Source organism: Taudactylus pleione, unplaced genomic scaffold, assembly GCF_031769625.1.
Source record: "Taudactylus pleione unplaced genomic scaffold, aTauple2 ptg000142l, whole genome shotgun sequence".
Lineage (NCBI taxonomy): Eukaryota > Metazoa > Chordata > Amphibia > Anura > Myobatrachidae > Taudactylus > Taudactylus pleione.
Window position 1 is genome coordinate 2168202 of NW_028284544.1, and position 25904 is coordinate 2194105.

A 25904-nucleotide genomic window follows, 5' to 3' on the forward strand; every position below is an offset into this window, starting at 1 on the left:
CCAGTGTGTGAAATGCAAAGTCCGATGGTCTTGGGCAGACATGTCCAAATAGGTAGTGATCTACTTTCATGTGTCAAAAGTAAGAGTGATCTACCACATTTTCCCACCGCCATTTCCTATTTTTATTCTAGATTGTGTTCAGCTGGGCATGCAGTAAAAAAATTTAATAAATGAATCATTGTTCCCCAAAAAATAAATAAATTATAAGACCTATTAAGCTTTAACATAACCCCAGTACACATAGTGCCCCATTCCCATTATGCAACAAAGTGCCCCATTTCGACATCATGCCATCCAGTGTTTCTGTTCCCATTATGCCACCCAGTGCCCCTGTTCCTATTATGCCATACAGTGCCCCTGTTCCCATTATACCATACAGTGCCCCTTTTCACATTATGCCACCCAGTGCCCCAGTGCCCATTATGCCACACAGTGTTCCAGTTCACATATAACTCCAGTGCATAGTACAAGTAGTTCTTGCTTTAACAGCGGTCACTAAATAACACACAAAACATGAACAGACACTATGATAAACCAGTGCTTAACATAGTGAATAACAGGAAGATAAGTTTTGCTTGTGACAATGTATCAGGACAAAGCTCTTTGGGAAAGAATGTACTGTCCAATAAGCAATACATACATATAGCGATATGAAACCGATTGACTGTCAAAGGATCTGTGTTTTCAGCCTAGCTGGATGCATTTTATCTTACCCTTTACATGAACCTCTTAGCTGCAAGCTATCCTGTGCTAGTATGGGAAGTGTAAGAGAGGGGGAATACCGTACATGTGAGTAGTGACAGGATATATATATATGAGGTTAGTAGGTGACAGCGCAGCAAGATAGGATAAGAAAAATAGATCCCCAGGGCGGTCCATTATCTCACAACAGGATGAAGAACAAAACTTGCACACAGTCTATGAGAAATTATATTTCAAGAAGAAACTACAGCACTCCTGGCTATTTGACCTTGTATTTTAATGTCATTCAACAATTACTGTACAACATCAGGGAAATACAATTGATACAGCAATATTTTGTATCCAAATGACTGTTGTATGAAGGTATAACTGATCCTACTACAACGAGCAATGATTTAATTGCACATATAATCATAACAAAGTACAATGTACAGAAATATACATTCATGTTCCCTACATCCAGGTATTCTATAAAAAGACTTATTGTTTACGCACAGAAACAAATGATAAATGTACGTACAAATTCATAATTATAATGGTTACAATTAGCCATGTGTAGTATTAAATTGTAGAAACAAAACATATACAGAAAAATATATACACAGCAAAATAGAGTGGAAGACTTTTCCAAAAGCTGGTGATACACGTTTGTTAAAAGTAAAAATGAAACACAGGATCATACAACAGGGTCATGTTAAAATCATGCCTGTAAACTACAATACAGTATCTACAACTTAAGATGTCAGATTAGAAAAGTACAAGATTTTATACACGGTTTGATGAACTTTTTTTTTTATTTTAAGTCCACAGCGCCAACTATATATCTTTTTTTTATTCTCTACTTTCTACAGCTCACATATAAAACTGTCAACACTGAGACACATAGTATGAAGTCCAAAACATGAAAGGCTTTGAGCTAATGTGTCCCGTAACCTAAAACACTGTCCCAACGTTACGTCTCTACAGCACAATAGAGAGAACTGGCCAAGAGTCTTTACAGTTCTTCAAAGCAACACCCATGTGCAGTCAGAATACCTCCAACCAGAGGGCACAGTATATCTACAGTGACCAAGTGGAGTCATTGAACACCCAAACCTTACCTCTTCCATGCTGGAAGTGCATCTTGTCTTCATCTGGGTCTTGCTTTGCTTTGATGTAACCACAGTGTCTGTAAAAAAACATTCAAATACTGTTGTTTGTTTGTTCTTAGTTGTTAGTCAAGTTACATTTGTATGGGATTCTATATACACACAAAAGTTATAAAGGATGTACTACTTCAAAAATGTTATTAACTTGTGAATACCCTCTTGTAAATTTAACTAGATTATGTAGACAAAAGTGATTGAACACCCCCGCACAACTGAAATAGTGGGCTCCTGCAGGAGACACGTGTTCGTGAAGGTATAAAACGAGAAGTATAGAGATGTTCTCGATAACTCTGTGCTACATTGTGGCAGTTCTATGGAACAACAAATGTTTTTATCAGGACGACAAAGGCACCCTATCATGTTTCCAGGGCGACGCTGGACTGGTATACAGAAAATTTGGTAACCCATATGGACTGGCCAGCTCAGAGTCCAGACCTTAACCCCACTGAGAGCCTCTAGGATGCATTGGAGCAACGGGTGTGTTCTCGGCCAACTCGACCTTCTTCATTGTCACAGTTGGTCACTGTACTTAAGGCAGAATGGCAAAACATACCGCCTGCTGTTGTCCAGGAACTTGTGGACAGTTTGCCAAGAAGGGTGTCTGCAGTAATCTCTGCACGTGGTGCACCTACAAAGTAAGGACATCAATAATATCTCAATCTATTTGCTGTCAGTGTCCAATCACTTTTGTCTACATAGTGTACATACATTTGTGTTTCTCATTTCCTTCTGTGCTTTTCAGCCACATGCCTATATTACTAGCATATAACCCAAAGTTGTTTCCTGAATACCACTGTACCAGTGGAGAACTATATCAACTTTGTCTGCTAAATTGAACTAATGGCTAAAATCAGAAATAGAAACTACAGTAAAACACGAAAAAAAAAAAAACATTTAATAAAAGTTCACGTGCAAACCAATAAGTGAAAGTAACCTGAAGGTGGCGTGTCCCATAAGGTATTGTTTCAAATGTGAATGGTGTAAATTTTTATCTGCGAGACAATTAAATGTCAGGCGTTTCTTGGGCTCCATCTCAGACTCTGCTTCTCTTTCTTGAGAAGAGGTTGAGGCCTTGATGACACAATTGGGGGGAGGGGGGGGTAAATGGATTGCCCTGAACGATCACGGGATCTGCCACAGCCCCACATGCCAATGCCTACTGCGTAGTAGGAGTGCGGTGCCACTATCATGCGAATATGCGGCATCACACACCCCGGCACTTAAGTCCAAAATAAGGCAAATATACATTTATTATAAACTTACCATTACCACTCTCTGACTAGGCAGCAAAGATAGCAAGCTCTGCCAATATGGTGGCCACATTAAGACATACCTCTCACTCATACCAGACAGTGAGAAATATAATATAATATAAAATTATACACATGAGCATCACTACTTCATTCCAACCATCCTTCAAAATACCTAAAGCAAATACAACACTGATGACAGCACAATAGGCTGAGTCCTCCTGCATACAGCAGCTCACACAGCATCATTGTATGTGACACAGCCGAGCGCCATGGTGACTGACAGCTTCTATTTCTCTCATACAGTAGCTAAATTAAATAAAAATATATCATTGAACAAATAGATATAATTTTGAAGAATGGAAATGATAATACTAAAATGTTTTTATTTATTTGCCACTATCTGCATCCTTTGTATTATCTGGAATAATGTACCCCATACTGTGAAATACTGTATAAATATAACAGAACCCATACTACAGTTCTAAGACCTGTATAAGAGCATGTGGCTGCTTCTACATGATCATGGAACTATTTGGTAACTCCTAATACCCTTATCTGTCACAAGCAGGGGCTGCATTAACACTAATATATTATGCACTGTATTAGAATTAGAGAGAGACATCTTTGGGTCCAGCATTTATGGTACCACTGGTGGTTAACCTCGATGGTATGAAAACATCGATGGGAACCATTCATGGTTTCCATTGCCCTATTACTCACTGGACAGTGAAACAATCAGTGGTGGGGATGGGGCTTTGTGTCCCAGCGCCAAGTAGAAAGAAATGAACATACATGGGGTTGCTTTACCATCGATAGTGGAGAACTATTAAATTTCCACCACTGATGGCAAAACCATCTACCATGGCTGTTTAACCATTGATAGTTGTTAACCATCGATGTTCAGTGGCCATCCCTACTTAGAATGAATCTGAATCTCAAGTACAGTGTTGACATAATTCCGATGCTCACTGACTCCCAGATCATGAGTTTTTGCCCATTCCCAGCAGTATAAATATAAATACATTAACGTTCCAGAATCATGAGTCATCCTATATTATGGTTTAATAAGCAAGGTCTGGATTTTAGTAAGAACCAGCAATAAGACATTAATGTGTAATGCATCTCCAAACCTCATTGCCTCCCAGTAGCTCCATTATGCCCAGTATAGTGTTAAAACACAAAGTGACTTTAAAGTACACAGACTGTGTCCTAATAGCTGGGCCTCCTAAAAGTGTGTCCTTATTGTCCCCAGATACCACTAACTGCTGTGACATACGCAATAATACATGACCTACAATTTTACACCACGAGATCGGATTACTCTTAAATGGATGTTCCATAGCTGATAAGGTGAATGCAATAAAATAGAAACCTGTTTCCCCAGGGGAATAGTGTTAACATGTTGGATTTACACAGCGGTAAATCTTTGTAATGCCCCTCTGTGACTTATGCTAATAGCTGAAGATGTGCTGCCTCGGCATGTTGCTGTGGCTAATTGTTCCTGAAATATACACCTCTTCACATCCCCATATTATGCAGCCTATTTGTGGAGGATGCAGACCACATCCTGAATAATTCATTCAACACCAATATCACTGTCCACTGACATATTAGAACTTCACCAATTACATCCCTCTGCTATACCTGTATACAGTACATTTTCATTGATGATGCAATTTTTTTTTACCCCGTTAACAAATCCAATGGCTCTCAGTGTCATTCTCTTTATCTTATACATTATATTTGAAACTCTATCAGATTAGCTATCATTTTACTCCTCACCCCACACACATGAACTGAACTGGCACATCTTGCCACACACAGCCCTGCCCTCACCTACACAATCCCTCATCTCCTGATAAACTCTGAGCTGATGGAGGACTCAGCACCTTCTACTATGGTTGATACCAAAGAATTAAGTAGGCTAGAATCAAGTGGGATAAAAGACCTCTGATGTCACAACCATGTGATCCGCGGCAGCAGGGGGATGGGGCAAGGTTGGTGGGCTAGCAGTTTTATTATCCACATGGACATCTATTGGGAATAGTAACCGAAGCGCGACGAGCCCACAAGGGTAAACGTTGGGTCCCATGTTCTGAACTTGCTCCTCCCCCTTCCGTCTTGGGTCACATGGTTGTGATGTCAGAGGTCCTTTAGCATACTTGAATTTAGAACTGACCCTTCTACTACATAACTCTCAGTCTGTGGCTTCCTGCTAAAAACAAATGGTTTCAGTAGCGCTTCTGACTTAGGCCCTCATTCAGAGCCGTATGCTCTGAGCAGAGCGCAACTCTGAATGAGGGCCGCCCTCCATAATTATGGAGCGTCCTCCTGGACGCTCGTATAGCTGTGGGTCACCACCCACAGCCTATACGAGCGTGCAGTTTGATGGCCGCGATGGTCATGACCATCGCGACCATCGCCACTGCGAGCCGGAGCCTGCGGTTGAGTTTTTCAACCGCAAGGCCCGGAGTGATTTTGGCTCTATCAGAGCCAAAATCACTCCCACTGACATCACTAGTGATGTCAGTGGGCCGGCTTCTGACGGTAGGCGTTCCCTTGGGAACGCCCCCGTCAGGGAGGCACGCCCCCAGCACGCCCACCAAAGGGGGCGTGCTGTCAATCAACATCGACAGCACGCCCCCTTTGATCAGACACAACGAGCGAAGGAAAGTCCTTCGCTCGTCGCGTCTCGCGCATGCGCACGATGGAGCTCCTGCCGTCGTGCGCATGCGCAGTGCACAACATCGACCCACTTGCGAGCGGACCGCCGCTTGCGAGTGGGTCTGAATCAGGCCCTTAGTGTCTTACAATAATAATATTTAATTATTAAAACAAAACATCATTAGCACATACAAATTAACAATAAAAACATACAAATAAACAGATCCTTATATTGCAGAATTTAGTATATAAGACAACAGCTACATTTGTTACCTTCTTATAGTAGCAAATAGTCAATATGTAACCAATTGTAGCAAAACATCACAATTCACTTTCTCAGACTCAAATGCCTGTTGCAGAAACTACAATGCATCACTTAGTGCAAACACCGACTGTAACAGTCTGGGTGCTGGAGTCCTAGAAACACTGCAGTTGATAAACAGATAAAATATATACTCCTCAATAGGTATCACGTGGTTATTTGTAGTTAAAACCAACAAGTCTGGTCCAAAATATTGAGAGTCTAATAATTAAGGTACATACACACGTAACGATGTTTTGAACGATTTGTCATTTACGACGACGTTATTGTTCAATCGTTCAAAAAATTGTTCAGTTTCTGAGTTAGAACGATGAACGATAGTCGTTCAAGCGTGCTCCCCTTTGTAGTTTGTAGTTCATCGTCCATTTCAGACTATCCAACATAACGATTTTCATTAAGGGAAGGAACATTTCTCGTTCATCGTTGTAAAAATCGTTCATTACACTTCAAAAAATCGTTCACTTTTTCAAGGGCAAATCTGACAGAAAATCATTGGTTACAAAATCGTTACGTCTGTATGCACCTTTAGCCGATTTAAATAAACACAGTACTCTATATGTAGCTACATTGAGTGAGCTGGTCTGATTGTTTTTCAGCCTCACTTGCTAGCGCCCAAAAGCAGATAAGCCCACAATAATGCCAACTCGGATACCAAATAATATTAAGGGCAATCCTAATTTCATTCCATATCCTTAGCTACTGATTCGTTACTGGTATAATTCCATGGAGTGTTTGGAATATAGGATCAGGTGTAATTCTCAGAAATGCTCTGGTAATTGATGTGAATAGGTACCTTTCAGCTGATAAAGAGCGAGGTCTGCCGCGGCCAGATTTAATTTCCGTGTGGCTCTGAGAACACAGCCGCAGGTTGCAAGGGACAGACCGTGGCTTCCGAGCTCTTACTGGGTAGTGGACTTGCCCTTACTGTAAGTGTTAGCCAGCGGGTAGTTTCAATCGGGACCAGGCTGTAATGCACTAGGCTGTAGTGCACAATACTCCTGCATGTAAGAGCAGGTACTATCGCGTTTTGTCACTATACACATGACTTTATCATGCCTTCATTCCCCTCCTCACACCATGTCCCTGTGTCTGTCACATGCAGACCTGATCTCACCTACTGGACACAAGCACTCCTCTCCTAATAAACTCTGTGCTACTGGGGAACACAGCACCTTCTACTATCTAAACTCTCAGGGGTATATTTAACAAAGTTAGATTTTGCATTCGATTTTATGTTTGATTTAGCTCACCTGAAATCGAATGTAGAAATCCCTGTCAAAATCCCACATTTACTAAAATTTGATTTTGTAAGTCTTTTGTAAATCGAATTCGATTTGGTTCGATTTTGCATGCCCATGTCCAAATCGAACACAAAATAGTAGATCTGCTTCATGCTGGAATTTGTAGGATGAGCAGGTGTGAATTACACAGATGCATGCACATATCAGTGAGATCTGTGTATGCTTCTGTGTGTAGAAAGTTTGTAAAGTGTTAAAATAAAAAAAAAGACGTGGTGTCCCCCACTAAAATCACAACCAGCACTATCTCCATGATTAAGGCATAGTCGAAACGCATTGGTGACAAACACCATCCCCAGACACCGCTACACAGCCTTCATCAAGACCGGATCCGCCACCGCCAGATCCCCGATCCGGAGACATCCGCCCGCGTGCTTGCATGCACCTCCGCCCAGCCGGCACCAGAGTCTGCCTGGTACACGGAGCCACCAGCACCTCCGGCGAGCGGCATCCCCACCTTGTGATCCCAGCACTCCTGGCCTCCATCCCGCCGGCTCGCGCCCACTTCCGGTTGACCGCACATAGTGTTCCAAGGAGCCGCCAGCACCATCAGCGAGCGGCACCCCCACCTTGGACACACATCCCTTCCTGCCGTCCCGCCATCCTACGCGGCACACAGGGGCTACCCACGGCACGCAGGCATCTACCACGCTGCCGACAGCCCACGACAGCCACCAGCCACCCGATCCACAGACCCAGTCTGGATCCGGCTACACCACCGGTCCAGACACCATCAGTCTGACCACCTACACCACGGAGTGCCAGAAGCATTGCACTCACGGCTAGCTCCACACCAGGAGCCGGAGCCACCCAGAAGCAGTCAGCAAGCACAGACATCAGGTGAACAGAGCCACACTAAGAGACTGCCTATCATCACCACCACCCTCCCATATCGCAACGCCAACCGAGGCACCCTACCGGTAGGTAAGTTGCACCAGTGCGGGACGCCGCCACACACTCATACCCCCAGAGACTTCCACCACACTATTGCCGGGTCATAAGACTGTCGACCAAAGGTCCAGCAGGGACAACGTGCTGGTCCAGAACCGCATGGTAAGGAGCCCCCTAAAAGGGTCCACCCACCTTCCCCCCCGTGCTACCACCCTGTTCCACCCCACCCACCCCTGGGTCGATTGTCATAGCAGCATTGTGCCTACTAATAAAGCAATTTACCCAACACCACTGCCTCAGTCTCTCTGTTACACATTACACTGCACACATACCAACACCACACATTCCCACACCCATAGACAGCGCACCTTAACAAACCTTTACCAGCACCAGGCTTTTCTGAGCCTGTCCTGGTTGTGAAAATATGGGGGACAAAAGACACAGGGGTCCCCTGTATTTTGCACAACCAGGACTGGGCCCTGTATTTCCTGGTTTTGTAAATGTGGGGGACAAAATACGTAGGGGTCCCCCATATTTTCCAAAATCAGCACCGGACTCTTTCAAGCGGGGGTGTAATGCCACAGCCGGGGTACACTTTCACCGGGTCCCCCGGCTACAGCATTATACCTGACTGCGAGTCAGCCCAGGCCGGGGATCTCTGGGGAGGTGGGGACCCCACCCAAAAAGGGTTACTCTCTCTCCAAGGCACCCCAGGGAGGGGCTGATAGCCCATGGTTATGCCTGGCACCCCTTGCCGATGATTGCCGGGTTGATTGTGTGTTAAAATAGATTAAATTATATTGTCTTTTACAGAAAAACTAAAGGTCCCAGCGAGCTTCCCCGCATTCTGGTACTTAGAGAACCACAACTAGTTCACCTGCAAAATAAATATTACAAATATATAAAAAACGCCAAATCCCGACCCACGGAAATAAGTACCATCCTCTAACGACGGTACTTCCCGAATGTCAGCTCAGCAGCGGCATTTCACTTAGATTTGCAAAGGCTGAGCGTTCATTGGCTGAGAGAGGCGAGCCTCCACCTCTCTCAGCCAATGGACTGTTTTTACCACTGACTTCAATTCCGCTAGGTTACTAAAGGATATGTCGGTATTTCGCAAAATGTCGGTATCTCACTCGTTTACATTTATAACGAACATGTCGTAATTTTACAGATGTGGACATGTTAGCTGTCAACATTTCAACAATGACCGCATCATAACTGCCAACACTGTCCGGTCGACATTATGAATGTTAACATTGTGACCACCAGCATGCTGACAGCATCCCCTGCAGATAAACTGTATATGTACAATGGTGAGTTTAATAGGAGGCATATTATCTCCACCTAATGTGCCTCCAATTATTACAATAGTCACATCTTAATAGAAATGGGATGGGTACGCGATCCCAGCGCAAACAATGCCGGCGGTCAGAATCCTGACGACGGAATCCCAACGGTGGAAATCCTGACACATGCAGGTAAGTAATCTAAACCTGCCCCTACCCCACTTTTCCCGCAGCCTAACACTAACCCTCCCCTCCCTCAGCCTAACCCTAACCCTCCCCTCCCTCAGCCTAACCCTAACTCACGTTTCCCACAGCTTAACCCTAACCCACCCTTGCTGTATCCTAACCCTCCTCTACCCCAGCCTAACCCTAACCCTCCCCTCCCGTAGCCTAACCCTAACCCTCCCCTCCGGCAGCCTAACCCTCCCCTCCCGCAGCCTAACCCTAACCCACCCCTGCTGTATCCTAACCCTCCCCTACTGCAGCCTATCACTAACCCACCCCTCCCTCATCCTAACCCTTCCCTCCCACAGACTAACCCTAACCCACCCCTCAGCTTAACCCTAACCCTCCCCCTAGTGCCTAACCCTAAACATAACGCTAATACTCACCATCATGATCGCAGCTGCCGGGATTCTGACTACTGCCGGGTTTCTGAGCGCCGGCATTGTGTGCACCGGGATACTGACTACATCCCAAGGTAGCATTTTGCATGCAGATATAGCCGCAGTCACACACATATAGGCATGCCGCACATAACTTTAATCCGCATACCCTCAGGGCCGGATTACCAATGGGGCGGATGGAGCTTCAGCTCCAGGCCCCCAATCAAAATAGGCCCACAGCCTGTGTGACTAATCTGCTGCTGTAGACACGATTTTATTTTCCTGCTACAGCAGCCTGCCAATGACCGTCCAAGGCCCCGTCCCCATGAACTGCGACCCCCCCCCTCCACCCAGACGCATTACCGCCGTTACCGGTTGGTCATACATCCATGGCGGCTGTTACAGGTGGCAGTGCAGCGACAGGCTTCTCTAGCCCTTCCTGCATGGCCCAGCGCGGCATTCTAATAGTGACACAGCACCTCCACGGTGCTGCCCTGCCACCACCGCTACCAGAGCAGCACATTCACACAGGCAGCTGCGTGAAGAATCATCCGGAGGTGAGGTCACCTGCTGATAACTGGGGCATGCAGGCTGACTGGCTAAGGCACAGACAGCACGAGCAATATTGCCGGGGGCAATATTATACGTATTATAACTGTAGAGGCAATGCTGTATGTTTTGCTGTGGTAATATTGTGTACACTGTATCTGTGTGGGCAATGCTGTACATACAGAATTACCCACACAGATATAATATACACAATGTTTGCCCCATAACAGCAGTATACACAGCATTTCCCCCTACAGATGTAATATACACAATAATATTACCCCAATACCAGTATTATGGGAGTAATATTGTGTATATTACATCTGTGGGGGCAATGCTGTATATACTGTTGGTATGTGGTAATATTGTGTATATTACATCTGTGGGGGCAATACAGTGTATATACTGCTGGTATGGGACAATGTGAAAATGACATCTGTCTGGGGCAATGCTGTGTTTTCTGCTGGTATGGGTGTGATTAAGTATATATTACAGCTGTGAGGGCAGTGATGTATATACTATTTTTAAAGGAGTAATATTGTATATATTTTGTGTGTGTGTATGGTAGAGGGGGGGGTAATGCTATGTATACTGCCGGTATGGGGGAAATATTATTTGCATTATATCTGTGGCCAGTAGTGCAGTTATACTGGTGGCATGGGTGTAGTATTATATCTGTGGGGACAGTGCTGTGTATACTGGTGGCAAGGGTGTAATATTTTGAATATTAAATCTGTGGGGGCAATGCTGTGTAAACTTGCAATTTATATATAGATAGATATAGACTGGAAGGCGGCACTCAGAAAACAACAACCGAACTCTGGCAGTAAAGCATAGTTAAGCATATTACTGCCAGAGTTTGGTTGTTGTTTTCCGAGTGCCGCCTTCCAGTCGATGCATGTTGGATCCTTTACCCTTTTGCGGGGACACCTAGGAGGGCACCGGGACTTTACCTATTTAAGGATGGAGTGCTGCCTGCTTTATATATATATATATATATATATATATATAGATATATATATATATAATCTCTATCCTTACTAACTTGCAGCACAAAGAAACAGTATAACCCATGGATGTAGCCTGACACAGGTAGTGACGTAATCCAGCATTCTTTCTTTGGACCAGCATGGATTGTGTAATGGTCAGCATTACTGCCTCCCAGCATTGAGGTCCAGGGTTTGATTCACACCATGACCCCTACCGTGTGGAGCTTGTATATTCTTTCCATACTTGTGTGGGTTTCCTCTGGGTACTCTATAGTACCAATTGAAAGACAATTTCTTATTTCTGTCAAGGTGGTTATGTGGCATTAATGGATGGCTGGTAACGGTCACTGATAAGTGAGCCATTTCTTATCCAAAGTATGTTGCATATTGGCTGATATTTGTGCATAATACATGTGTATATAATGCACCATGGGCCTGATTCAGGGCTGCACACAATGCCGATGATGAGTTATTTGAGCGATGTTTTGCTACTGCGCATGCACGAAAATCACTATAAATTGGTACACTGCATGCGTCACACTGTGTGTATGCACAAAGACGATTTTGTGATTGAGCTGCACGGTATCAGAACTGTCCTGAAAATGTGATGAGCGTTCCTGGCCGGTGACTGGGAGGTGGCAATTACTGCGCACAAATGTCAGCTTTTGGATTTCTTCTATCATAAATGTAAAAGTCTGAGTGTTGACAAACAGCTAATTTTTTTGTGGAGATTGGGGAAAGTGGACCCAATGGATCTCTGCCAGTCTGCTAAATGCAGGCTATATGGTGCTTTATTGTCTAAGGCAAATGTATAATTATCCAGTATATTTTATGTTAATAAAATCAAAATTGTTGCATTTTATTAATAACCATAGTTTGTATTTTTATTATTTATTTTTTATTCAGTGGTCAATAATATAACAGGTGATCTATGCTTCATATTGGCAAAGAAGGGAGGGAGATTGAGGTGGTTGAAGGTAGGCGAGTAGCTATACCTTTGCTGGTGCTAGCCACACCCCACAGTACAGACCACACCCCACAGTACTGGTCACATATCACTAGTCATACCCTCACATCAGTCGTCACACCCCCTGCGGTGGCACACAATAGGCCCTTCATAAATTTCAGCTCCAGGCCCATGAGGACCTTAATCTGGCACTGCATACCCTGCTTGTGCATCCTATTCACATCACTTTGCGAATAAGACGCAGTGTAAGGGAAAAAGCCGCATGAAAGGACGCTCTGCACTACCGAGTCGCGCCACGGCATGGCAGAACTAGAAGGGCTGTTTAACGCGCAAGGAGGCTAGATGTATGTGGACACATCTGTACATCATGTTGTTTAACTATAAATTATTCTATTCTTCTAGAGAATGGAGATTCTATTACAATATTTTGCAATTCTGATGAGAAAACTGATAGCAAGACAGTCCACATTACCTGGTAATTGTAATCAATGACTTGTGAAAGAACATGTTTATCGACCACGGGAAACTATGGAGGGTCTCATGTAGAATTTGTAAAATTGTACTGTTTGCCTTCTGTGGCAATTCTGGCCTTATATGAACTCATCAAGGACGATATTCAGAGCACTACCAGCAGATTCAGAGCTGTCTCAGGAATGATGAAATGGCCACCACACTGCATTTTCTGGCCTCTGGCCAAACCGTCGCTGCCATTGTAGGAATTTAGTCGTTTTCTTAATATATTGACTGTCAGGGCCGTAGGGAGGGTGGTGCAGCCGGTGCCTCCGCACAGGGCGGAATCCTCTAAGGTCACCGGTTGCAAACTACTCAGCTCCGGAGGTCTGCATGAAGAGACCCTCCTGCAGTGCTGCGCGGTGCTCGCAGAGCAACGCCGATGAAGATCCCCGCCCTCCACCCATCCCCTCGTGGAAAAAGATATGCGCTCAGGGGAGAGGAAGGGGTGGCAGTGCAGCACAGGGTGCACTGCCATCCTGATATGGCGCTGTTGACTGTACCCATACAGCTTATACCCCAACCCACAATCTTGAGGTTTACAGGAACCGTGAACATTTCCACTCCATAACAAAACAAAGTAGTATGTGATGCCAAATGCAGCATAATTAATATTTTTGCCTCATATCCTGGGTCAAGCTACGCCTCACCGTATTTCGCACTTGCTTTTTCTTACTGCGCATGCCCTATATAATATTTTTGCAATCACCTCCTTTACATTCATTTTTATTCCACAAACGAGACTTTGCAAAAATTATTCGCACATAAGAGGCGAAATGATAAAAGTTAAATAAACAAATTTAAACAACACAGATGCTGTTTGATTTCAAAATCACATTAGTACATACCGGTGAAACACACACACATATATATATATATTTATATATATAATTTTTTTTTCATTGCGAATTGATACTAAAAATGGTAACGAGGATCGATGAAAAAAAATTTAAAATGTACATCTGCCCGTAAGTGTTAATATGACTGGTAATGGCTGTGGGATTATACAGTGACCCCATTACTTTGGACAATGAATCCTAATTATTCATGTTTCCAAATACTGTAAACTAAAGAAATGGCTTTGAACTGGAACTCTCTGTTTATTTAATATTATTAAGGGTGGTAACTGGATTAAAAATCCAGAGACATGCTCTCTGCAGCTTAACTCCTCATAAAATATGTACAGTAAGGGAGCAAAATACAGCAGAACATGTCTTTTCCTAGACAGACTGTAAAATAATTTTTTAAAACATTCATATATAATTCAAACTATATTACATTTGCAATTTTTTTTTGCCTCCAGCATACACAGTCACTTCCTCCATTTTAAATGATTCTAAAAGGTAGATATGACTAAGGCACCTTCTAGGCCTTATCAAATCGGAACGTATAGACTGCGCCAAAGGGATACCCAAACCTGCAGCCAAAGTGGAATAGGGGTCTCCCAACATGACTCCCAAGGGGGATTCTATAAGAACATGGTTTTCTCCGGCTCTGGAAGGGTAATTTAAAGATTAGTCTGGGAAATTGTGGTCCCAATACAGAGATTTACATAAACCTCTGATGTTTGCAGATTTGTGCATTTGTAGCAGCCATAGGTGTCTTTATAATGGGTGCAAGGTGTGCGGTGCACACGGGCCCCTGGGATAAGGGGGCCCACACCGTACGCCCTGCACCCATAGTTAATAATATACTTACCTCTCCGCAGATTATGATGTGCTGCTCCGCAGTACCGCACCAGCGCTGCAGAGCAGCAAAAAAAAAATCACTGGAAAAAATGGCGGCACCCATTTTCCCAGTGATCTGCGCATGCACAGAAAAGATGTCCCCGGGAAAATAGGCACAGGCGCTATTTCCTCAGAGACCCGCGCATGCGCAGTAGATTCTGGCAGAATCTACCGCGCTCAGTGCGCTGACAGAGAAGAGGGGGCCCAAATGGAGGCTGCACGAGGGCCCCCTCCTCTATTATAACGCCCCTGGCAGGAGCCGCACTGCTGTGGTGCAGATCTGACCCCGCACTGGTGTCGTAGTACTCCAAAGCTCCAACATGACTGACATGCTGCTGGCGTTTGGATGTGGCGACGGAGAGCAGAAAACTAAGGCATGTCTGTTTCTGGATGTACGATAGCCAGTAGCTGCATACTTGGATGCAGCTTCACTGGCTCTGGCAGTATGAATTACCCAGACATCTTGAGTAACCTGAGGGTTACTCAGATGTCCGATGGTCACTCGGTTGATGCGAAAGGCCATGTCTACAGACGCAGCAGCGCATCAGAGCAGCCGAGAATGGGCGTCTTTTTACCTAAGGCACCTCCTGTGGCTTTTGCATATTTTAGCACAGCTGCTGCATACTGTACAGAGACACAATGGCTGATCTGTAGCATCCACCTCTGAAGCTCCCACTTCATACAGGTTTATCATAATCTTGTTTTTTCATCTAAGTACATAGGAAGGCACCAAGACCGCGCTCTACGGGGCAACATCAAAAGTCTCCCATGGGGAAATAAAGAATGTTGGACCCCTGGAGATGTTGCCATCTTGGCGTGCAAATACACATGCTTCCTCGAAACAGTGGGGGCATTAACATAAACATTTGTATAACATCAAAATACACGTGTATTTAGTACGTTATATATTTTAACTCATGAAACAGGGCTCATTTTTATTACATTTGATAATAAAAAAGTCCACAGGAGATCTGATCTGTGGTGCTCGCCAAGCAACCTCAGGTCTCCACATCCTGCAGGGGCTATTGTGGGTCTCAATGCTCCCAATCTATACTCATCTGGCCATCTCAGCTGGAAATAGGAAGCAGGTGATTGCAATCACACATGTGCACTTCCCTGCTGCTTCACTGCCTAGAACCCATCTGCAAGACTCCAGTACAGACAAAGGAGACATAATAGGAGGGCGAGGGAGGAAGGAGGGATGTCCTGCGGAGAAACAGTGAAAGTAATGGGCATCATGTAATATGGCATTATTTAAAAGTTTTGCCATCCAGACCGTCATCTTTGGATGTTAAGCCTCTTTCATATATTTTGGAAGATAACTTTAGCATCTATCATCATTTATTTATATTTCTACACATATTATGCAGCACTTAATATTATGTGCTGTATTAACGTTCAGTGCCTAAATTCCCTACAACAATGAAACACACACTTAGGTCCATTTGCGACAAAAGCCAACGCGCCAAGCAGAGGGCCTGATTCAGCAAGGAACACAGTTGAATATACGCAAGCTTGTTGAGTACTGCGCATGCCAGAACAGGTCACTGCGATCGGGACAGCGATCGCAGTGACTACGTACAGTGATTGACAGGTAGTGCCGTTTGTGGGTGGATACGGGGGTGTCGGCCGAACGCAGTCGTCCCAGTGCGTTTGAACGCCGTTGCATGGGCTTGCATAAATTATGCACTGCAATACCGCACGCAGCCTGAGGCCTCATAGCGTGAGCTGAAGTAAGCAATTCCTGCCTGAACATTGCGTATGGGTCCCATGGTACTCGATTGTACCAATGTTTTTGCAGTCTTGCTAACCATTACGGATTAGCGTGTAAAGCAGGGATGGGGAACCAAGGGCCATATAAGGCCCCTGGAATCATTAGGTCTGGCCCTCTGAGTTTTTTTCTGCTCGCCTCATCTGGCTAGTAGTGTGCCTAGAATGGCACTCTACTGCCAGAATCTATACAGCAATGCCGCCTGGAGCGTCCTTTGGATGCTTCAGATGGTCAAACCGCTGCCCTTACAGCTCCCCGGAGCATCCTCAGGATGCTCCGGGAATTGCTGTAATCACTGGCTATTGTGGCCCCACCCTGTGTGATGGCACACGGAGGGGGTGTGGCCTGCACCGGCGGGCCCACAAATAATGTTATATATATCAAAATGGCCCTCGGCAGAATACAGGTTCCCCACCCCTGGTGTAAAGTAAAGTGGGCGTCCTTATGTAGTGCTGCAGCAGCATTGCGATCACTATGGATTAGCATACTATCGCACCATAAGTAATCGCTATATTGAGTACAGTAATGTATCGGGCCCAGAATGTCTTTAGACTTCAGGAGGATATTACAGCACTCAGAGGAGATCAACACCTATATGGGCAGGACGTACAATCTTCACAGATATAAATGGGACCCAGTGACGTGAAGTTACAGATGTGTCCTCGTATACTATGGCCGCAGTTGTGCCAAACAGCCCTTCTCGGTGTGCCAGGTCCCATGTGACTCGGCTTGTGCCGAGTGTCTTTTCGCTCAAATGTGCATCTTAGTAACACAAATTAAACAATGGGATGCGACAAAACCGCTTTGCAAGACAGCACTGATTAATGTAATATGTTACATTTGTACATGTGTGTGAATGAGTGTGAGTCTGCACATGAAGTGCTACGATGCAGCTGCCGTGGCTTTTTCTCACACGAACTTCCATTGTGCTTCATCAGTCACTGTACATCTTTAAATCTACATCCTGTGCGGTGTCCGTCACAGCCCAGCGTCTCTAGTATACAGAGTGGTGTTTTGCTGCGTCTGAAATGCGACTATGACGCACAATTTAGAAAAAAGTTCCTACGCTACACCTATCGGCACGGCTCAGGCGCACTGAGGATCGCGCACCACATGGTGTAATGGGACTTGGTGTATGAGGACACATCTGAATGAAGCAAGCAACAGTGGTTGCAGCATTGGGACTGTGACATAGGACACTGAGAATCAGTACAATGTCGCTGTATATATTCCAGTGGAATACTAACCTGATATACATCGTCACTAGTTGGGGCAGTGAAGGTTTTACATTGCCTGATCCAGTGGATCTTCAATTGCATTGTAACATATGACTCATTAATTGGGATATGCGTATCTGAATAGCCGCCGGATCAAATGCCGACAGTAGAAGACCGACAGAACAAAATCCCGACTGGGGCTGGTAAGCACCCTAACCCTCCCCTCTCCCTACCCTAACCCTAACATAGTGGTGCCTAACCCTAACCTCGACCCTAGTGCCTAACCCTAACCCCCCCTTCCTGCACCCTAAACCTAACCTCTCCCTAGTGGTGCCTAACCTAACTCCCCCTTTCCCTAACCTGACCCTAACCCTTCCGGGAGAGGGGGGGGGTGTCTAACCCAAAGTCCCCCCAGGGGTTCCTAAATGTAACCCTCCCCCTTGCGCAGCTACATCCTAAGATACACGACTTACCTTCGTTCGGTATGCCGGGCGTCGGCATTTCGTCCTGGGGCTAATAATAGGCGTCGCGATTTCGACGCTTATCTTTAGTCCCATGTCAGACTTTTAGTGTTGGGATTCCGACACTGTGCTGCGATGGCATACTAATCGCAATGGATTAGTTTTTCTACTTCAGGGTCCATAGGGTATCCACAGGATACCTTGGGGTATAGGTGTGACGTCAGTCGCAGGGCACCAAAGAGTTAAGCTTTCAGCCTCCCAGGATGCACTAGGTCCCCCTCCTATACCCCGCCCCCGGGCCAAGGCACCTCAGTTTAGTTTGGTGCCCGGCCGGAGTCGGGTGCACCTGTTGGAGTGGGGGCTAGAAGAGCCCCTGAAGCTTATTCTTCATGCAGCTGTGGCTGCACATCTGGATGAACAGCATGGACAGTCAGTCCTGACGTCCATGCTGTCTTCCCTACACCCCGCCGGTACCAGAACGCCGGTACTGATCCGGGGATGCTGGTGGGCGTCTGGGGTCACAGCTAGCGGTGACCCCAGATGCTCCGGACCATGGCCGGATTCAAGGGGGACAGAGGTAAGCAGCGGGGTCCCGCGGTGGGTCCCCGCTGATCACATGGTCCTAAGTCCCCAGGCAGGGGGCTCCCTGGGGACTGGCTGCAGCGTGGAGCCAGGCGACCAACCTGCGCTTCCACTACCCCCTGGGACAGCGGACCGCAGCAGAGCGGTAGCGCTGCGGCGTCCCAGGGGTTAAATGCATGCCAGGGGAGCGCGCCTTCCCTGTCTCACAGCCGGCGCCTCCCCCGCTGCACACAGCCCTCTCTGCATGCTGCCGACTGGTCCTGTGGCAGCGCTCCTCCCCCAGGCCAGCCTCCTCTCTGCTCCTCGGCGGCCATCTTCTCCAGAACGCATGGTGAACGCTGCTGGAAGCGCTGGACGGAAGCATCGTGGTCTGGGTCCCCCCGCATACCTCTCCTCCGCTGTGGTCAGGTCTGTGTATGCAGCGCTGTGTCCTACCAGGCCCTGTGTCTGTGTAGTTGAGTGATCAGCGCTGTTAGTGCAGGAATTGTTATTTCTCTGCATTGTATGTGACTGTGCTAGCGCTGCTGCCTGTAATCTTTTCTTCTCTAAACTGTCAGCTTTATTACTGTCCCTGTTCTTTCTGCTAAAGCCCTTGCGGTGCGGTGCTGCAGGGTGGTCTCTCGCCTATTTAATACTTAATTGGTGAGAGAGGTCACATACGTGGTGCCATCATGTCTGAAAGTGATTTTCCCCTCCGGCTACAGTGTACCACGTGCAAGTACCGTTAGCGGAGGGGGAGGGTAGCGCGGAGGGCCTTTGCCGGCAGTGTTTGTCCATGGCGCGGCCTATTACGGTTACAGCACCGGTACAGGAGCCGCCCTGGGCTTGTTTCGCTCAGGCGTTAACAGCTTTAGTGGGCCAGTTAGCTCCGCAGCCCGCGTTTACTCCGATGGGTTTGTCCCAGCAGTCTGTGGTGTCGTCACCCATGCAGGGGTTCCCACGACAATTGGTGGTACCCCACAGTCTCCCTATTTCCCCGCTCCCGGGTTCTCAGGAGCCAGCGTGGGTTAACTCCCTGACAAGTTCTGTACAGCACTTGTCGGATGTGTTGCAAGGGGAGTCTGTGATGCGGTCTCATAAAAGGCCGGTGGCGTCTCTGTCCGCTCCTTATGAGGATGACGAAGGGACGTCTGATGATGGGGAGATTCTAGATCCTTACGATCAGGAACCTCTCCATACTAAGGACGCTGATGCTAAGTCCAAAGTATATATTCCTGGACTTATTCGGGCGGTCCGCACAGCCTTGGTGATTGAGGACGAAGTTCCCCCAGCGGCTAAATCTAAGTATGCCTTTTTCAAAGATGTGAAGGGCGATGCCACAGTCTTTCCTCTTTCGGGTCAGTTGGTGGACCATTTAGAGGAGGCGTGGAAACAACCTGGCAAAAGATACCAGCCGCAGAGACGCCTGGCGGTGGCTTATCCGTTCGCGGATAATTATTTTGCTAAGTGGGAATCCCCTCCACAGGTGGATTCTCACGTGACCCGTCTTGTCCGTAGTGCCACATTGCCGATGCCATCCATGTCCTCCCTTAAGGATGCTACGGACCGCAAGGTAGAAATCTGCCTGAAGTCCGCTTATTCCCTTGCAGGGGGGGCAGCACGGCCGGCTATGGCCATTTGCTGGGTTGCCAGAGCGATGGAGCGCTGGGCGGATTCATTAGAGGCTTCTTTTGAATCCGACTGTCCGGCCGATCAGGCGGAGTTGATTGGCAATCTCCGTGATTCGGCCACCTACATCAACGAGGCGGCTCTAGACATTAGTACTCTGGTGTCTAGAATTTCTTCAGCAGCGGTAGCTGCTCGTCGCACCTTGTGGCTGCGATCCTGGAAGGCGGACGCAGATTCCAAGAAAGGTCTGGAAGCGTTGCCGTTTACCGGAGAAGTTCTCTTCGGTCCGGATCTGGATAAGATTGTGGCCACGCTGGCGGCAGCCAAATCTGCCTGTCTCCCGTCGGCCGCTGCTCCTTCTGGTTCGGGACCATCGTCCTTTCGGTCATCTAGGGCCCAGGGCAGGCCCAAACCACAGTCGTTTCCTCGACAGGCTGGCCCTAAGAAATCGGTCAAGCCCCGGAAGCAGGCATGGAGTACCAGACGTCCGGCCCCCAAGCCAGATGACAAGCCTGCGGCCTGACGGTCCGGGCCTCCCTTTGGGGGATCCCAGGGTGGGAGGCCGCCTGCTACAGTTCGCCCAGTGTTGGTCGACCACTACGACAGACACTTGGGTTCTGGAGGTGGTTTCCCACGGATACGCCCTCTCCTTCCGGCACAGACCCCCGGCTCGCTTCTTCACCACGGGTCTCCCATCAGACCGGAACAAGGCTACGGAGCTGCGGAAGGTATTGCACACTATGCTCCAGGCTGGAGTTATAGTGGCGGTTCCATTCTCCCAGAGGGGCCAGGGTTTCTATTCAAATCTATTTTTGGTACAGAAACCCAATGGGTCATATCGTCCGATACTCAACCTCAAAGCACTCAACAAGTCTTTGCGGGTCCCGAAGTTTCGGATGGAGACCCTACGGTCCATCATTCTGGCGCTGGAACCTGGGGACTACTTGGTGTCATTGGACATACAGGACGCTTACCTGCATGTCCCTATTCTTTGGCGCCATCAACAGTTCCTCAGGTTTGCAATCAGCAGCGACCACTTCCAGTTTCGGGCGTTACCTTTTGGCCTGGCAACAGCACCACGTGTTTTCACCAAGGTGATGGCGGTCATGGCGGCTTCTCTGCGGCTGCAGGGAGTCCGCATGTTGCCGTATTTGGATGACCTGTTATTGGTGGCAGGATCTCCAGAGCTCCTGTTACGCCACTTGGACCTGACCATTGCACTGCTGCAACGGCACGGCTGGCTAATCAACTGGCAGAAGTCCACTCTAATCCCGTCTCGGAGGATTCTGCATCTTGGAGCCTTATTGGACTCGGGACAGCAAAGGATCTTCGTGACGGAGGACAAGATCTCTGCTTTACAGTCAAGGGTGCGCAGTTGTCTGCACAGCCGCCGGGTGTCCTTACACTCGGCGATGAGGTTACTGGGCTCCATGGTGTCGGTGTTCGACATGGTGGAATACGCCCAGTTTCACTCCAAACCTCTGCAGCACCTGATCCTGTCCAAGTGGAACGGGCTGACTCAGTCTCTGAAGTCCCAGACGATTGTGCTCACCCAGGAGGTTCGCCTGTCCCTTACGTGGTGGTTACAGACGACCCACCTCAACAAGGGACGTCCGTTCTGGGTTCCAAATTGGGTCCCGTTGACAACGGACGCCAGTCTTCGGGGCTGGGGAGCAGTTTCGGGTCCACACTTGTTCCAGGGCAGGTGGACGCCGACAGAAGCGGAGCTTCCAATAAATATCTTGGAACTCCGTGCGGTCTTCAATGCTCTCCAGCAGGCACAGCGGTTTCTCCAGGGTCGCCCGGTGCAGGTCCAGTCGGACAACGCTACCACCGTGGCCTACATAAACAGGCAAGGAGGAACTCGCAGTCGGGCGGCTCTCGTAGAGGTCTCTCGGATCCTGGTTTGGGCGGAGCGCAATCTTCCGGCCATATCAGCGGTCTTCATCCCGGGAGTGCTCAATTGGGAGGCGGACTTTCTAAGTCGCCAGGACGTTCATCCGGGGGAATGGTCCCTGCACCCGGACGTTTTTCAACTACTGGTGGACAGGTGGGGTCTTCCAGAAATCGACCTCATGGCGTCCCGGCACAACAACAAGTTGCCGGTGTACGGGTCTCGCACAAGAGACAAAGGGGCGTCTCTGGTGGATGCTCTGTCCGTCCGGTGGACGTTCCGGTTCGCATACCTGTTCCCTCCGGTCTCCCTTCTTCCACGGGTAATCCGGAAATTCAAACAGGAAGGAGGGACGCTCCTGTTGATAGCTCCCGCGTGGCCCAGACGGCACTGGTTCTCAGACCTTCAGGGTCTGTCCGTGGACATTCCTCTGCGGTTGCCGCTACGACCGGACCTTCTGTCTCAGGGTCCTTGCCTTCACCCGGACCTGACTCGGCTGTCTTTGACGGCGTGGCTGTTGAGACGGCCATGCTGAGGTCCCGGGGGTTTTCCAGCTCTGTGGTGCGTACCATGTTACGAGCTCGGAAACCGTCTTCCGCGAGGATATACCATCGCGTGTGGCATACGTTCTTCCAGTGGTGTCGACCGAGAGGTTATGCACCGCGGGAGTTTCGTCTGTCTCGGATTCTCGCCTTCCTGCAAGCGGGACTAGATCATGGGCTTCGCCTTGCTTCTTTGAAGGTACAGGTTTCGGCCCTATCTGTCTGGTTTCACCGTAGGATTGCTACAATCCCGGATGTGCGCACCTTTATGCAGGGTGTTCTCCGCATTCAGCCGCCCTTTGTTCCACCTGTGGCGCCTTGGGATTTGGCTGTGGTCCTGAGGGCTCTCCAAGGACCGCCGTTTGAACCACTGGGCTCAGTGGATCTTAAATGGCTAACAGCTAAGACTGTTTTCCTTCTGGCCATTGCTTCGGCCAGACGTGTTTCTGAGTTAGGGGCTCTTTCTTGTAGACCCCCTTTCTTGGTTTTTTATGGGAACAGGGCAGTGCTCCGCACTCGGCCCGAGTTTCTTCCCAAAGTTATTTCCCAGTTTCATATTAACGAGGAAATAGTTGTTCCGGCCTTTAACTCACCGGGTCTTTCCGTGGGTGAGGCCTCATTGGATGTTGTGCGGGCCTTAAGGACTTATGTTGACCGCACTTCTTCGTTTAGGAAGTCGGACGCTTTGTTTGTCCTCTTTGGCTTCCGTAAAAAGGGTTGGCCTGCTTCAAAGCAAACTTTGGCAGCCTGGATCCGTATGGCTATTTCTGAAGCTTATCTTCATGAAGGCCTACCGGTCCCTCCTTCTCTGAAGGCTCATTCCACTAGGTCTGTGGGTCCTTCGTGGGCAGCTCGACGTGGTGCCTCGGCAGTTCAGATCTGCAAGGCTGCTACGTGGTCTTCTGTCCATACCTTCGTGAGGTATTACAGGTTTGACACCTTCGCCTCTCAGGATGCTTCCTTCGGGCGGCGGATTCTCCTTTCTGCACAGGAGCGTCCCCACCCTTAAAGGATACTGCTTTGGGACATCCCCAAGGTATCCTGTGGATACCCTATGGACCCTGAAGTAGAAAATATGAGATATGGTAAGAACTTACCCTTGTTATCTCTATTTCTACGAAGTCCATAGGGTTCCACAGGACTCCCGCCCTGTCGCACCTGTGCTGCAGATGGGCTTTGCTCTGGTCACCGGTTTTCCGTCTCCCTCGGGTGAGAATGTGATTCTTGTATGTGTCCAGATCTTTGTTCTCTCTCTTCCTTCTCCTCCTCCGGCCTATGGCTTGGTAACTAACTGAGGTGCCTTGGCCCGGGGGCGGGGTATAGGAGGGGGACCTAGTGCATCCTGGGAGGCTGAAAGCTTAACTCTTTGGTGCCCTGCGACTGACGTCACACCTATACCCCAAGGTATCCTGTGGAACCCTATGGACTTCGTAGAAATAGAGATAACAAGGGTAAGTTCTTACCATATCTCATATTATCTTTGCAGTGAGATGGCGTGCATAATCGCTATTGCAATAGCAGTTGCGATCCGTAATGAATCAGGTCTCATGTTGCAATACAAGGGGTGCAGATACATACATTGTTTTGCATGCAGGGTAAATACCGGCTGCTTTTGCATGTAGTAAACAAATGCTTAACAGCTTTATGTATACACTGCAATCTAGATCTTAGTTTGGACACATCACTCCCAAATCTAAATCTCTCTGCACATTTTAAATCTGCCCATCTGCCGTGCAGCATGGTGTTACTAAGATACACAGGGCCTGATTCACTATGGATCGCTATTCTGCTTATAGACACGCAATACAGTTGCTAATATCAGCGGTGATATGCAAATGTTTGTATTCACAATGCGATCGCAGCCTAACATAAGGACGCCCACCTCTCCTTACTCACATCTGTATACTATGTCAAAATAGCAAAACAATCAGTAACATCGAGTAACATCGGACCCATACGCACAGTTAAAGAAGGTCAGACCTCACTCAGGAATTACTTACTTCAGCGCCCGCTATGAGGGCTCAGGCTGCGTATGGTATTGCAGTGGCTAATTTATGCACGCCACTGCAACGCCGTTAAAAAATGCACTGGCACGCCTGCTTTTCCCAGCCACTCCCCCGTCACCACTCACAAACAGCACTCCCTGTCAATCACTCTGCCATGGGTCTGATGGGTCTGCATACACCCTGCGATCTCATTCCTGAACGCAGTGGCTAGATGCGCAAACTAGCCACTTGCCAGCGGGGAAGCGAACGCAGTCTATATGCAGACCCATCATCGCCCGTCCCCCAAAGGCTTATGGGGAACTGTGACCGCTTTCATTCAGTGATCGGAACATGCGCCATACAGATCCTGCACAGGCGCCGAACATTAAACATCAGAGTTGTCGTAAACCATCTGAATCAGGCCCTATGTCCATGAAACTAATGATAATTTATAATATATATATTATAATATAATATTTCATATTATATTATAATAATATATAATATAATATGAAACATATGAACGTTTATTACCCCTTACTTTAGCACTTACAATGGTAACAGGGTAGAATAAACGCATTGCTGCCAGTACAGGCCTCTTTATATTTTTTATGGACTTTTGGTTAGCAGAACTGTACATAGCAATTGTAAATATTTATAACTTTTTATAACTATGACAATATCTGTCTCGGTGATGATGATATGTGACTGTAACAATGCAATTGTATGTGTGTTTTGAGCGCAGATGAAAACTTACATTAACCTAGGGCAGTATGGGTTCGTAGTTCTTTATGCTATCTGTGTGGAGTTTGAATGCTCTCCCTGTATTTGCATGGGTTTCTTGTCACAATTCAAATACTCTCTGTAGACAGCTGCCTAATAAGTAAGCGCTATATTAATAACCGTTAATAATAAATAATCTCAATAGGA

General features: G+C 47.3%; 1 protein-coding gene across 4 annotated transcripts in view; it reads right to left on the reverse strand.

Annotated features, from left to right (window-relative positions):
* Nucleotides 1-25904, reverse strand: part of EPHB1 (EPH receptor B1) — a 278858-nt gene that overhangs the window by 51951 nt on the left and 201003 nt on the right. For all 4 annotated transcript variants that reach the window (XM_088473838.1, XM_088473837.1, XM_088473840.1 and 1 more), the window contains one exon: nt 1803-1870. In XM_088473838.1, the coding sequence (XP_088329964.1) occupies nt 1803-1870 (68 nt within the window). The remainder of the gene's footprint in view (nt 1-1802; nt 1871-25904) is intronic.